This window comes from Phyllobates terribilis, unplaced genomic scaffold (genome assembly GCF_046119375.1).
Source record: "Phyllobates terribilis strain yellow unplaced genomic scaffold, ASM4611937v1 Scaffold_231__1_contigs__length_3143052, whole genome shotgun sequence".
NCBI lineage: Eukaryota > Metazoa > Chordata > Amphibia > Anura > Dendrobatidae > Phyllobates > Phyllobates terribilis.
The window spans coordinates 1181325-1197500 of NW_027362991.1; the positions used below are offsets into that span (position 1 = coordinate 1181325).

The 16176-nt window shown below is 41.3% G+C and overlaps 1 protein-coding gene across 1 annotated transcript in view; it reads right to left on the minus strand.

Annotated features, from left to right (window-relative positions):
• Positions 1 to 5472: 5472 nt before the first annotated feature.
• The window catches only part of LOC141215229 (spexin prohormone 2-like), a 13804-nt gene continuing 3100 nt past the window's right edge, over positions 5473 to 16176 (minus strand). Inside the window, exons 4-6 of the mRNA XM_073665553.1 lie at positions 15278 to 15355; positions 14064 to 14160; positions 5473 to 6064 (exon numbers count right to left, since the gene is read on the minus strand). Coding sequence (XP_073521654.1) covers positions 14069 to 14160; positions 15278 to 15355 — 170 coding nt within the window. The 3' untranslated portion in view covers positions 5473 to 6064; positions 14064 to 14068. The remainder of the gene's footprint in view (positions 6065 to 14063; positions 14161 to 15277; positions 15356 to 16176) is intronic.

Here is a 16176-nt window from a genome sequence, read left to right on the forward strand (position 1 = left end):
GGGGACGGAACACACGTCGCCCGCCAAGGCCCGAGGGTACCGGATAGAAGTGCCACTGTGTGTGAGGTGCAGGGAGCAGGCCAGAGAGAGGACACACAGAAGGGGGTCCTGCTAAATACTCCAGAGATACCTGAGGGTGGACTGAGCCCCTCACTGAGTACGCACAGCACGACGGGGAAGATTGCTCTGGTACCTGTAATCTGGACCGCAACAACTGTGAGTAAAGACCCTGGGACTGCATCACACGGACTCTGTGTTCATTACTGACTCTCTGCACTACAACTACCATCATCCACCTACACTGCCCTGAAGCTACACTCTTCCTGTGGGGAGTTATACCACCCTCGCTGCCAAACCACCAACTTCAGAGGACTGTTCCGCAGCGGCGGCCTCATTAGTCGCACTCCACAGGTGGCGTAGTCGGACATTAAACACCTTTACACATAGACTACCCTTGGATTGACCACCTGGGTCACGGACCGGGGCACCGCCACGGTGACTACAACCCCCAGCATTTACAGGCCCGGCTTCGGGTACCCCACGGCCCAGGGGGCGCTTCACAGGCATAAGAAGATCAGCCTTGTTCCTATTTCTAAAAAGGTTTTAGCATTGATATTATAGAGTTATTGCTACTTTTAATGCAAATACAACTCAATAACCTGACTTGAGTTTGTTCTTACGTAAGAACAACAATGCCCCGTCATTTCATGTTTCTAAGCTTATTATGCAGGGGATAGCTTGTTACAAAGCAATTTCGTGTTCTTATACATATCAGCATAATTAGTCTACATAGCACATCTGCTCACTCACATTAAGAGCTTCTAACAATAAATGTCTGCTATAGTTATTAATGGAGACCGCCACAGATATGCCATCACTAATATGTTAATGTGATTAAAACATATTCGTCTTTGAATGCTCGCATCAGACTTGCTTTCAGCTCTCACAGCATATGACTTGTACCAAAGTTCATTACTTGATGGGCCTATTTTACACAATGATGCTGAATATGAGCGGAATGAAGCGATATTGGCAGTCAGAGTAACCCCTTCTGGTTCCATTGTACAGAGTTGTATGCAGAGTTACATGGTTTGCGCTCTGTGCGCACACTTATGCTGGAGTATAGCGGTTCTGCGAGCTGAACACCGCACCATGGAGCATTGGGTGGGGGCCTCATTGCTTGGATCTGCAGGATACATAAGTTAGAAAAAAAGATATAAAAATAAAGTTATGCTTTAACAACTCATAACAAGACGTCAATATGGTTTAAAACAATTATGTATGTCCAAAGACAAAAAACAGATCAGTGCTCCCAAAGGCAAAAAAATGGATCATTCACCGAAATTAATGAAAATAAAAATTTACTTAAACGCACAAATCTATGAAAATGAACAAATGAAAGTCAGACATTGCTTTTCTGCTTCCACAGAATTTAAAAAAAAAATTAAACTCATGAAATAGGCCTGGACAGAAATGATGGTTCTCTTCTTAACTTAATATTTTGTTGAACAACCTTTTGAGGCAATCACTGCAATCAAACGATTCCTGTAACTGTCAATGAGACTTCTGCACCTCTCGACAGGTATTTTGGCCCACTCCTCATGAGCAAACTACTCCAGTTGTCTCGTGTTTGAAGGCTTCCTTTTCCAGACGTCATGTTTCAGCTCTTTCCAAAGATGCTCAATAGGATTTAGGTCAGGGCTCACAGAAGGCCACTTCAGAATAGTCCAATGGTTTCCTCTTAGCCATTCTTGGGTGTTTTTAGCTGTGTGTTTTGGGTCATTATCCTGTTGCAAGACCCATGACCTGCGACTGAGACCAAGCTTTCTGACACTGGGCAGCACATTTCTCTCTGGAGTCCCTTGATAGTCTTGAGATTTCATTGTACCCTGCACAGATTCAATATACCCTGTGTGAGATGCAGCAAAGCAACCCCGGAACATAACAGAGCCTCCTCCATGTTTCACAGTAGGGACAGTGTTCTTTTCTTGATATGCTTCATTTTCCCGTCTGTGAACATAAAGCTGATGTGCCTTGCCAAAAACCTCCATTTTTGTCTCATCTGTCCATAGGACATTCTCTCAGAAGCTTTGTGGCTTGTCAACATGTAGTTTGGCAAATTCCAGACTGGCTTTTTTATGATTTTTTTTCAACAATGGTGTTCTCCTTGGTCGTCTCCCATGAAGTCCACTTTGGATCAAACAACGACTGATGGTGCGATCTGACACTGATGTTCCTTGAGCTTGAAGTTCACCTTTAATCTCTTTAGAACTTATCCTCTTTTGTTACCATTCGTATTATCCATCTCTTTGATTTGTCATCAATTTTCCTCATGTGGCCACGTCCAGGGAGGTTGGCTACAGTCCCATGGATCTTAAATTTCTGAATAATATGTGCAACTGTAGTCACAGGAACATCAAGCTGCTTGGAGATGGTTTTATAACTTTTACCTTTAACATGCTTGTCTATAATTTTCTTTCTAATCTCCTGAGACAACTCTTTCCTTTGCTTCCTCTGGTCCATGTTCAGTGTGGTACACACCATGTCACCAAACAGCACAGTGAGTATCTGTAGCCCTATATACAGGCCCACTGACTGATTACAAGATTGTAGACACCTGTGATGCTAATTAGTAGACACAACTTGATTTAACATGTCCCTTTTGTCACATTATTTTCAGGGGTACCATCATTTCTGTCCAGGCCTATTTCATGAGTTTAATTTTTTTTTTAAATTCTGTGGAAGCAGAAAAGCAATGTCTGACTTTCATTTGTTCATTTTCATAGATTTTTAATTGATTATTACTTTTGTCAGATTCAAGTTATTTCTGTGACCATTGTGGGTTTTTCTTTCATTAAACGAGGGGTACCAACAATTTTGACCTCAAGTGTACATAATGATTACCTCCATATAAAAAACAATAATGATTTGGTAATTAAAGGGAACCTGTCATGTTCAAAAATGCTGCTTACTTGCAGATATAGGGATCATCTACAGGTAAATAACATTTAAAATCCCGTTTAGCTGAATTGCTGGAGTAGTGGCTACAAGGAGAAAATGAAGTTTTATTCTCTCTGCAGCTTCTTGCTTCCAGTAATTGAGGTGGAGCAGGGAGCTGTGCAGTTAATGCTAACTATACAGTAAGATGTTGTTATCACTCCTTGGCACATTGATCGACAGAAAAAAACAAAGACAAAAACACAATACACAAATACCCTGCAATAAATAAATAAAACGCAATAGTGCATGAAAATAATATAGGGTACTTAGTTAACATAATTTTGATCAAAATAATGCAAAAAACATCAGTCTAATGTGCACAAGTGCACATAAAGGTATCGCCTGCCCTTTCCTTGAGCTGGAAAGTTTATTCATCTTGCTTCCCAGGTCTGTGTGTCCACTAGTTGGGTTCAGTCTCTCAGCCCTTATCCACATGCATGTCACTTGACAGACGGTAAGGTTTTAAATATTAGAGTTAGGACTGTCCCAAATGGGGTCACCGTGATGAGATGGGATGACGTTTGCATTATTTTGATCAAAATTTTGTTAACTAAGTACCCTATATTATTTTTATGCACTGTTGCAGTTTATTTATTTATTGCCGGGTATTTGTGGATTGTGTTTCTGTCTTTGTTTGTTTTTTTTTCTGTTTAATGGCCATGTGTGAACATGCTCTTACATGCTGCATGCACACCAATTTACGTTCCAGTTAATTTCTTCAGTTTTTTACATTGATTGACAGCCAGCTCTGCAAACACACGCTGCACACACACTGCAGAGCCGGCTGTCAATGAATGTCATGATAATGGGCAGCACAGTGGGTCAGTGGTTAGCAATACAGCTTTGCAGCGCTGGGGTCCTGGGTTCAAATCCCACCAAGGTCAACATCTGCAAGGAGTTTGTATGTTCTCCCTGTGTTTGCGTGGGTTTCCTCCGGGTTCTTTGGTTTCCTCCCACACTCCAAAGACATACTGATAGGTAAATTAGATTGTGAGCCCCAATGTCTGTAAAATGCTGTGGAATCAATGTCGCTATATAAGTAAGTAAAATAAATAAATGAAATATTGTAAGTGATTATAGTGGCGCTCCTGAAAAAAAAGATGAGATGAGGAATGGTGTGCAAATTGGAAAAACTACGGTCCTGATTCATCCAGGTGTCACGCAAGGTGAGGGAAAGACTAAGTGCAACATGAAGGGAAGAGGGGAAGGAAGCCCAAACACTAGGGAAAGGGGGAGTGGAGACCCCTAGGCTGATCTAATATCACCCTGCCTACCCTACCGTCCCTATATAGGTTCCACACCTATCGCTGAGCAGGAACCTAAGCCCTGAATGTTCCCATGGCTTGGCCCTAGATCGGGAGGGGACAGAGTGAGCACTAGTCAAGCCCCACTGCAAACTAAAGACAACAAGGTAGACAAACAAGGGGGATACACTTATCTTGAGCAGACACCAGAGAGATAACGCCAACTGTCCTGCTAGGGCACCAGAGAAGAAACTAGCCAACTGCTAGTGCTCAAAGCCAACACAGAGGTACATAGAACTAGCACTGGTGCCTTTCTGGAGAAACTAGTTTTTAACTACCATGCAAGGGTGTGTCAATCAGCAGCAGAAGGTGGAGGTAGCTGCTGGGTCCCAAAGGAAGAAGCATACAATGATACCGAAGAGATGAGAGGATCAAGAAGGTGTCTGCAATGCCAAGCACAGTGACCTTCTGCTGCCGGCTCCAGAGCGACTGTCTGTCACACCTGACACACCCGTGACACCAGGTTGGCGTTTTGCATTCCAGTCTTGATGGAGTGTGAGCTGCAGTAACAAGTGCCAAATTAATTTAGAGGTGAATATGTGATGCGTCTTTCAGCTGTCGTGTACCAACACAAGCAATGCATAACAGTTAGGGGCTGGAGTACATTTCTCTGGTAAATTACACCACTTTTGTAGCATAAATTATGATGAATTTGTCGAGCACAGCTGGACATGCCCTCTCCCGGCCAAGCTCTGGCATTTTTCATCTCTGAGCCGTGCAACATTTCAATCTTTTTTCTGCAACACAACTGGCATAAAATGCTTAATGAATCAGCCCCTTAACGTACAGACAATGAGGTTTGAGGAGATACAAAAAATGGTCAAATCCGTAATTTGTAATAAGTGTGAGTTGGCTGACCGTGTCGAAGAAGGCAGAGGATGGGTTTACAAGTAGGAGAACAGAGTGATGCCAAGAAGTTTTAGAAATTACCAGATCATGAGTGAGGCCGTTTTAGTTGGGAGGTGGGTTGAAAGCCAGTTTGTAAATGGTTGAAAAGAAAGTTGGATGAGACCTGGGAGGATTATTCAGTAATTCAAAGTGGACCTGGACATGTTGCTCAAGGAGTTTCCAAATCCAAAATATGAAGGCAGACAAAAAAAAATTCATGATTCAAAGCAATCTCTTCTTCAGAATTGATTTATTTTGGATGTTTGATATATTTCCAGCAATGTATGTCTAAGAATATTCATTGTTTTTATAAAATTCTACATTCATCATTCATTCTTGATTACAATTAAACAAAAGCTGCTTACAAGTTATAACTGTATAGAAAATATGCATTGCAACAAAACATTTCATCCAACTGTTAAGGTGTGTAAGAAGAGAAATGGTCTAGTAAAACAAGGTTTGCCCTAAAGGAAAACTCCATCAAACATTTTCCAACAAAAGAATTTGATAGGCAACATTGACTCTTGAGGTTACTTAAAGGACGGGTAAATGGAAAGGTCTTCTTCATTCATTCCCTCAGACAGCAATTGTCTGATATTATGGCAATATCATGTATATCGAAGGCTTCACACACGTGTAAGCTAAATCCTCTTTTTATGGAAAATGTGTCTCTACGATGATGAATGGTACGAGGTTCTCAGCCAATTTTGTATTAATTTCTAGATAAGCTGCAGAAAAAAAATGTGGTGGCTTACAATGTACTGTCTATTACAAGTAGAATTACTATATTTTTCAGTGCGGTGAGATCCAAGTGTTTAGCGGATGAAAAACTTCTGGTATTCTTATTTTTCACGAAAAATATCTTCTGTAACCTAGAAAAAAAAAAAAAAGATTACAGGTTATAGTATTTTCTTATCTACTGTAGTGTAAATTACGATTGGATTCAGATAGATTTACAGTGCCTATAAAAATATTTAATATATGTGATAAAAAAATAACTACGAAGATCTCTATTCTTTACAATTGCAGATGCATAATAATAAATCATCACTAGGTCACCCCATTGTCTTCTGAATTGCAGAATTAGCTAGAATGGGATTCTCCAATTGATAAAGTCATGGCATATAACTAGGATATGCCATCACTTTATGATTATATGAATGGAAAGAACAAACTCATGAATTTCAATTGGCGAACCATCTGATTGTGTAAGAGAGCCTCCCGAATATACTCTGACAGATTATGTCAGTGGTGAGAAGAATGAGATAGTTGGAATTTCAATTCCCGATCTTGTCAGCAGTTTTTTCCACTCGTCCTGTTGGAGATAATTTGTCTGGCAGCAGCTTACTATATCTCCCCATACTCATGCAGTCAAGTCCAGGTGATTGGGAGAAATAGCTCTTGGACGAATGAGCATATAGCCAGTAGCTGTCTGTGCGTATGGCCTTCTTTATAGCATATATTTATTGACAGTGGTGTCACTGTCACTTGACTAGTGGGATGGGTGGGACACATCACACCGTAAATGGTCACTGTCATTTCAATAAACTTATTTCCATTTGCCAGTCAGTTTCCTAAATAGAAAAATTGTAAATCACTTTGGTGACGCCCAGCTGCACTTGGTATCACAGATCCTAGAAGGGTGTATTGAAGGATTCCTCCACAAGAGGCCCTCATAAGCATTCACACACCTCCACCTTCCACCTCAGACCACCAGAGGGAGCCCGTTAGGGGTATAAAAAGGGAAGGCGGAGCCAGGCAGCCCAGAAAGTGATTCAGCAGTTTCCTGCTCAGACACAGAAGGACTCAGTGCAGTCGAGCCAGAGCCTAGCAGTTCCTGCAAAAAGAGTTCAGTATAGTCTGTAGAGTGAGTCCAAACTAGAACTCACAGAGCTCAGGATAGAGAGCTAGGAGTGTGCCGACGCTCTGAGAGCGGCGAAGAAGAGCAGTGTCCTGGCTGCAGTGTGAGTAGCCTAGTGAGGGCCCCGAGCAGGGCCGAAGGCGAGAGGAGAGTTAGTACATAGGGGGCAGAGGAGCTTAACTAGCTCACCCCGAAGAAGTTACCGGACACCGGGTCCGAAGTTTACCGGGATCTCTATGACCCAGTAAGATATAACCGGAATCCCTGGAGAGCTACAAGTCCCAGGATCGCTAAAGTGCTGATACGTAACAGAGCCAGGAGACACATAGGCCCCGTAAGTCGGGAGCGTGCACTCCAAGAAAAGGCCCTACCACAAGGTCAGCCAGCGCAGGACAGAGACAAAGTTAGGCCTTGCTCCAGGCAGGTCAGAAACTTACTACGCAGAGGCAAGAAACAGGAGGCCCAAAACCCGCTCATTGGGGAGGATCCTGACATGCACCCTTCACCCTATAGTGCTCCGGGACGTGCCTGAATTTCCATCAGTAAAAGGTACTGAAGTGACAATCGTGTCTGTCCCTGTTCTTGCTCTGACCCGGCGGGGTCTCTCCGTCCTGCTTCCCCCGTCCGTACGCTGCCCTGAGGCCTAGCTCCACCTGTGGGGAGCTATACCATCGAGCTGCCTTATCATCGGCCTCAGTGGACTGCGCAGCGCTGGTGATCCTCACCAGAAGCCATAGGTGGCGTCACAAACTCTTTAATAAAATAAACAAATTATCCACCCTTTTTAAGGAGCGACCCCAGGGTACGGGCCCGGGAGCCGACCACCGCGACATCCCTAAAGGCCCGGGTACCGAGTCATCCCCATTCCCCTGGGCGAGTCACTTTAATAACAGAAAATGTGAAAAAAAAGTCCTAAAGTTGTGATGGTGACTAGGTGTCTTCCTCTGTGTCTTGTTGTCTCCTCTCTGTCGCTAGATTAGATCCATCTCTAGTAACCAAGAAACAGGGCCAAATCACAGGAAGTGGTGTCCGGAGTTGGCTTTTGCTACGAGAGCTTCTTTACTGATAGTAGATAGATCTGTGGACCTCCCTTTTAGGCTCAGTGTATCCAGCCACTCTCTTGTCCCTTATTTTCTCGATTTCTGCACTGTCCACAACCTTTACTCCCCACAGAATAATTAGTGAAATCCCTGTCATCCACCTTTGCTGCACTGTCATAATTGACTTTTCACTTCCCCTATGTAGCTGTAATCTTAGCAATAACTCACACAAGATTTCACTGCCTTTAAAAGTCTGTCTAATAACATACAGAAGGACAGATATATAAAATGGGATTGTAACTGAGCAAGAATAAACAGGGGACAGTTACTGTGACTATTCATGCTGCTGTTGCTAGGCTAAATCATTCCTCTATTACTGTGCTACTGTCCTCGCAATCTCTGTCTTTTAGTGTGCTGCTTTCATCTCTACCACCTATCAGGTTCTCACTGTGCATATGTCACCTCTATCTCTTCTCTGTCTCTCTGTACTGCTGTCTCGTCTATCTCCTCTCTGACTATCATTGTGCTGCTGTCACCTCTATCTGCTCTCTGGCTCTCTCTGTGCTGCTGTCACCTCTATCTCCTCTCTATCACTGTGCTGCTGTCACCTCTATCTCCTCTCTGGCTCTCACTGTGCTGCTGTCTCCTCTGTCTCCTCTCTGACTCTCACTGTGCTGCTGTTGCCTCTGCCTCCTCTCTGGCTCTCACTGTGCTGCTGTCTCCTCTCTGGCTCTCACTGTGCTGCTGTTGCCTCTATCTCCTCTCTATCACTGTACTGCTGTTGCTTCTATCTCCTCTCTGGCTCTCACTGTGCTGCTGTTGCCTCTATCTCCTCTCTGGCGCTCACTGTGCTGCTGTCTCCTCTATCTCTTCTCTGGCTTTCACAGTGCTGCTGTGTGTAAACTCCAACTCTCTGCTGTCAAAGTTATTATAAAATTACAGAGAGGAGGTGTTTCTTTTCAGGACTGACATCTCATTGGTCACCGTGGGCCAGTCGAATGGCCACCAAGGTCTCCCGATCTGACCCCCTTAGACTTTTATCTTTGGGGTCATCTAAAGGCAATTATCTATGCTGTGAAGATACGAGATGTGCAGCATCTGGAACAACGGATACTGGAAGCCTGTGCTAGCATTTCTTCTGCAGTGTTGCTATCAGTGTGTCAAGAGTGGGAGAACAGGGTTTCATTGACAATCCAACACAATGGGCAGCAATTTGAACACATTTTATAAGTGGTCATAAACTTGTAAAAAACTCATGAAAGAATATCGTTACGTTAAAACCAAGCACACCATTGTTTTTCTTATGAACTTCTCAATCAGTTTGATGTATCACATGACCCTCTTCCCATTGAAAAAAATAAAGTTGGATCCAAAATGGCCGACTTCAAAATGACCGCCATGGTCACCACCCATCTGGAAAAGTTTTCCCCCTCCCATATACTAATGTGCCACAAACAGGAAGTTGATATCACCAACCATTCCCATTTAATTTAGGTGTATCCAAGTAATGGCCCACCCTGTAGATGGAAGTTGCAGCATGTGTAATCCTGGCAGACTGATCGGGCTGTGTAGCCTCCCACTTAAAGAGAGTGGATGGCTAATAACTGTAAAACAACTTAGGGCCTCTTTGCATGAAAATATTACAAGAGTGCACTCAAAACCTGTCAGGACATAATATGTAAACACCTACAGTACAGACCAAAAGTTTGGACACACCTTCTCATTTAAAGATTTTTCTGTATTTTCATAACTATGAAAATTGTACTTTCACACTGAAGGCATCAAAACTATGAATTAACACATGTGGAATTATATACTTAACAAAAAAGTGTGAAACAACTTAAAATATTTCTTATATTCTAGGTACTTCAAAGTAGCCACCTTTTGCTTTGATGACTGCTTTGCACACTCTTGGCATTCTCTTGATGAGCTTCAAGAGGTAGTCACCGGAAATGGTCTTCCAACAATCTTGAAGGAGTTCCCAGAGATGCTTAGCACTTGTTGGCCCTTTTGCCTTTACTCTGTGGTCCAGCTCACCCCAAACCATCTCGATTGGGTTCAGGTCTGGTGACTGTGGAGGCCAGGTCATCTGTTGTAGCACCCCATCCCTCTCCTTCTTGGTCAAATAGCCCTTACACAGCCTGGAGGTGTGTTTGGGGTCATTGTCCTGTTGAAAAATAAATGATGGTCCAACTAAACGCAAACTGGATGGAATAGCATGCCGCTGCAAGATGCTGTGGTAGCCATTCTGGTTCAGTTTGCCTTCAATTTTGAATAAATCCCCAACAGTGTCACTAGCAAAGCACCCCCACACCATCACACCTCCTCCTCCATGCTTCACGGTGGGAACTAGGCATGTAGAGTCCATCCGTTCACCTTTTCTGCGTCGCACAAATACACGGTGGTTGGAACCAAAGATCTCAAATTTGGACTCATCAGACCAAAGCACAGATTTCCACTGGTCTAATGTCCATTCCTTGTGTTCTTTAGCCCAAGCTAGTCTCTTCTGCTTGTTGCCTGTCCTTAGCAGTGGTTTCCTAGCAGCTATTTTACCACGAAGGCCTGCTGCACAAAGTCTCCTCTTAACAGTTGTTGTAGAGATGTGTCTGCTGCTAGAACGCTGTGTGGCATTGACTTGGTCTCTAATCTGAGCTCCTGTTAACCTGTTATTTCTGAGGCTGGTGACTCGGATAAACTTATCCTCAGAAGCAGAGGTGACTCTTGGTCTTCCTTTCCTGGGGCCGTCCTCATGTGAGCCAGTTTCTTTGTAGCGCTTGATGGTTTTTGCAACTGCACTTGCGGACACTTTCAAAGTTTTTCCAAGTTTTCACACTGACTGACCTTCATTTCTTAAAGTAATGATGGCCACTCGTTTTTCTTTACTTGGCTGCTTTTTTCTTGCCATAATACAAATTTTAACAGTCTATTCAGTAGGACTATCAGCTGTGTATCCACTAGACTTCTGCACAACACAACTGATGGTCCCAACCCCATTTATAAGGCAAGAAATCCCACTTATTAAACCTGACAGGGCACACCTGTGAAGTGAAAACCATTTCCGATGACTACCTCTTGAAGCTCATCAAGAGAATGCCAAGAGTGTGCAAAGCAGTCATCAAAGCAAAAGGTGGCTACTTTGAAGAACCTAGAATATAAGACATATTTTCAGTTGTTTCACACTTTTTTGTTAAGTATATAATTCCACATGTGTTAATTCATAGTTTTGATGCCTTCAGTGTGAATGTACAATTTTCATAGTCTTGAAAATACAGAAAAATCTTTAAATGAGAGGGTGTGTCCAAACTTTTGGTCTGTACGGTATGCATTTTTTTAATATTTTAATTTAATGTTAAGCAAACTTTAAAGGGGAATTTACTTAAATTGGCTTATTATACAACAGTCTAAAATTGATATGTCATGGAGTAAGATGCGCTATCAAAAGATATAGATTTGCACTATATTTACAGCGAGTTCTGACATAAATTATAGTAAATCTTTTATGATATGGCTGTTCATGCTCCTTCCCACTAAATTCAACCCCTTTTCTTGCCCCTGAAAGCATAAAGATGGGTAAAAAGTCACAAACTTTGGGAGAAGAGCAGATGAGCCAAAAATTAGTGATTTTTTAAACAGTTTATAATTGAAAACACCATATATTTAATTGTGGGACATAATAAGGGAAGACTTGAATTACTATAGTTATTTATTTTCTTTCTGCTGACTGATATACAGCTTTATTAATTTTAAAATCTTACCCAAACATTATTTAACGGAAAACTAATAAAGTCCTGTGATTACAGCAGCATCAGCACTGATTCAAGTACACAGTCTCCTACTCTTTGCGGTGTGACAATAGCTTGACAGCAGGAGTGTACTAACAACTTACTAGTAGCTAATTAGAAAAAAAAGAAGAGGTTTGTACTACTAATGGCTGAGATTTAAAGGGAATGGCTTCACAATTAGGATCTTATAGCTGTGTAAAGTTTTTTTGTTGCTTTTTTTACTGGTACGGATTAAAGAGTTTAGTTTTGTCAGGGTCAAAAAAAGGCACAAAATTCTCTGGGATGTTACACAATAAAACAAATAGACTATTACATTACCCCTTATGGAGTAACAATATTTTTGATAAACTGCTCTAGATGAAAAATGACTATATTGGCTATATTGACAAGTTTCTGTCAGTACAGTACCCCCTACAGGAAAACCATTTTGAGACAAGCATCCAGAAGTGCAGTAAAAATTGGTCTTCAAAGAAATTATTATTATATGCAGAACAAAATGGCAATTTTAAGCCCAAAAATAGATGGTCCTTTTGAAGAGACTGTCTTTTCGAAGAGACGGTCTTTTCGAACAGACGGTCTTTTCGAAGAGATGGTCCTTTTGAAGAGACTGTCTTTTTGAAGACATAGTCTTTTCGAAGAGACGGTCTTTTTGAAGAGACGGTCTTTTTTAAGAGATGGTCTTTTCGAAGAGATGGTCTTTTCGAAGAGACGGTCTTTTCGAAGAGACGGTCTTTTCAAAGAGACGGTCTTTTCGAAGAGACAGTCTTTTCGAAGAGATGGTCTTTTGGTGAGGTTTCATTGTATTTAGTTATGTTAAAATAGTAACACAATACAGTATAAATATTGTTTAGCATCATAATACAATGTCATAATGCTATGTGATAATTACATAATTGTTTAACAAGGAAGAGATTACATAGGCAGGCAAAATGACTTTGAAAACGGTTCAGAATAAGTCTAAAAATAACAAAAGAAACCATGCTCAGTGTTTCTTCCCAGGTCCCCCGTTTGTCTCCACTGTCTGCCCTGATCCGGACACGTGACCGTTGTAGCCAATGATTGACTGTGGACAGTGATTGGATGCAGCGGTCACATTTCAGTCAATGACGTCAGTGCTGGAGCAGGAAGTGGAGAGAGGTGAAGAGATGGGGGATCGGTAGGGTGAGTTTGGCTGTTTTCTTTGTCATTTTAATCAGTTGTAAACGGTTTCCAAAATAATTTTATATGGCTGTATAGCCTCTTTAAGATAGAAAAATATTTGGATTTGAGAGTTCTCAGTGGTTGATACCTTTTAATGGCTAACTGAAAAGATGGTAACAAATTGCAAGCTTTAGAGACTACTCATGTTTAGCGATGAGCGAGTATGTCCTGTTAACCCTTTCAGGGAGCATGCTCGGGTGCTCACCCATTATCTTCAGCGTGCTGGGGTGTTAAGTTTGAGTCATGCCCGTGCGCATGATTTGCTGTTGTTTGACAAGTTTAATACATGTGAGGAATGCCTAAGAAACAAGCATTCCTCACATCTATTGAAGCTGTCAAACAGTCGCAAATCATGCACATGGGCGTGACTCAAACATAATGCTCAAGCACGCTGAAGATACTCGGAAAACACCTGATTATGCTCGTAAATGTCGAGTAACGAGCATGCTCGCTCATCACTACTCAGGTCTCTTCATCAGGCATAAACCTGAGTAGTCTCGAAACCTTGCAATTTTTTACCATTTTTTCAGTTAGGTATCAACCACTGAGGACTCTCAAATCTTAATATTTTTTTATCTACTAGCTAACAAGATACAAAGATATATATTTTCCCTTTAAGATAATACACTATCACGCTGCAATGTACAATAATTGTTTAGTATAATAGCAATAAAAATAACACAATGGCCCATTGCAGCCTAGTAATTATAAAACATCATAATAATACTCTTTCATACTGCAATGCAATAATTATATAGCATCACAATAATACTACAATGTCATAAGTGTAATGATACAGTTTATTTGTAAAAAATGGGAATAATAATTCTGATAATAATTGCTTTGCATTAATATATTACACCCAGCAGTGTAATAAATGTGTAGGATGCTGCCGTGTAATATATGTAAAAAAAAATCACAATACACATGGTGATAAATGTACAGCCTCACATCTCAGAAAACATTAATGGTAAAATATTCGTTAAACCTCATCTATGAAGCCCACTGGGTTTTCTTTCTCTTGAAACCTAAATTCCATAGAAGCCTTGTATACTTGTCTTCAGTTCCAAAAACAAAAAGACACCCTATAAAAATAAATGGACATTATTTAATGGCTCAGTCTCATAATCAGCCCCTTCCTGATGTGATGTACATATACTTCACGTGTTGATGAGGAGAAAAACAAACGTAAACACTAAAATTGTGTCTGGAGAGAAGGAGTTAAAAATGATGGTAGCCTTAAAGGGGATGTCCACGACTTTGATATTGGTGACGAGCCTAACACGTAAGGTGACTATAGCTGGGTTTGTGGACCAAACGCTAGGAAGTACAGAAGGCCTGCTGTCTTGGCAGTAAGAAGCTGCTTAAAAAAAAGCAGGTTTTCTGGCGTTTTTGCTACACTTTTGCTGCGTTTTTGTCACTGTACATTTGTCTCTTGTGCACACTCATAAAGGTTAGTGCAAAAAAAAATAAAACTGATTCAACTTCCTCAGGTTTTGGCCCGAAAAATGCAGCAGAACCTGATACCTGCATTTTGGAAGCATTTTTTCAGCGTTATTTGCACTACCCGTTGGGTGAAAAATGCTGCAAAAACGCTGAAAAAATGCTGAAAGAAGTGAAATGCGGCATTTCGCAAAAACCAAAGTATTTGACAAAATACTGCGGGCAAAAAAACAAGCTGTGTGCATAAGATTTCTGAAATCTCATAGACGTTGCTAGTACTGTAAAACGCAGCTGAAAATATGCATAAAAAAAGCATAAAAAACACTGATAAAAATGCTGAAAGAAGTGAAATGCGGCATTTTGCAAAAACCAAGGTATTTGACAAAATACTGTGGACAAAAAAAACAAGCTGTGTGCATATGATTTCTGAAATCTCATAGACGTTGCTAGTACTGTAAAACGCAGCTGAAAATTTGCATAGAAAAAGCATAAAAAATGCTGACAAAAATGCAACGTGTGAACATAACCTTAGTGCCAGAATGAGACATGGGGGGATTGATGAGGGTGAATATTGTTTTATTTTTTAGATTTTTTTTTCAGTCTGGGGCATTTTACTTATAATTTATATTCCCTATACAATTCCTGCAACACACAGAGTTTTCCCCTCCTGCTTTACAGTATACACCTTTCATGGCTCTTCTTTCTTTTCCCGTTAGCAGTGAATTAAATGCTTCTTAGATGATATCATCGTTTACTCACTTTTCAGAATTGCATTGAAAGTATCCAGATTCAGCTTCTGATATTGCTCTTCATAGTCTGACACAAACCTTCTCCCATCTGGAATGGAACATTATAAATTTGTATCTTAGTGGCTTAAAGGGATATTTTCATTTTTAGCATTTACTATATATCCACAAGATAAATGCTATGATATAAATAGCTTTAAGGCAATCACCTATCTACAGAATAAGGATCTACTGACCCCACTTTGCAGGTTCCCAGTCCGGAAACTTACCATACAGTTCAATGGAAGGGAACTTTTACTTACCCGTGGTCCTCTATGTTGAAACCTCTGTCTATACCTCTCTATTGAACTGTATGGACATTTTGGTGGACAGGAATGGGCAAAGAAGTCACCAGAGCCCTGTTCTCCTGATAGATGAATGTTCCTGACGAGGATCCCAAATTTGTCACCTTGTGGATTTGCAAATAAATTTGTAAGAAGGGAACATCTCATAAAGAAAACTAGTAGTTAAAATTGGAGACAAATCTGTTATGTTGTGAAAGCTATTTTGTGCCACGTACGTCTCCAGAAGCATCCAAGGAAACAGTGGAGTTGTTTGCCACCTTCCGCCACTAGACCCGTATCACTACATTTCCAGCACGCGAAAAAAGGCTGTCTTGAATCTGTCAACTCTCATGGGAAAAGGATTGACCTCCCCAGATTCCTGGAAGACTAGGCAAATATCCTTGGTGCCAAAACCTCCTTGAAAATCAGCATTTCTGGAAGGTCTCTTGTGTGTGATACAGGGATGCTCCATCTGATGGCAAAGCCCAGGTTCAGGAGGCATGGAGCGGGTGTGGAAGAGGTGCGGTCAGAAAAGAAAACGTGGCTGCGGGGAAACATTTTCAGCCACACATCAAATGTCCCATCAATG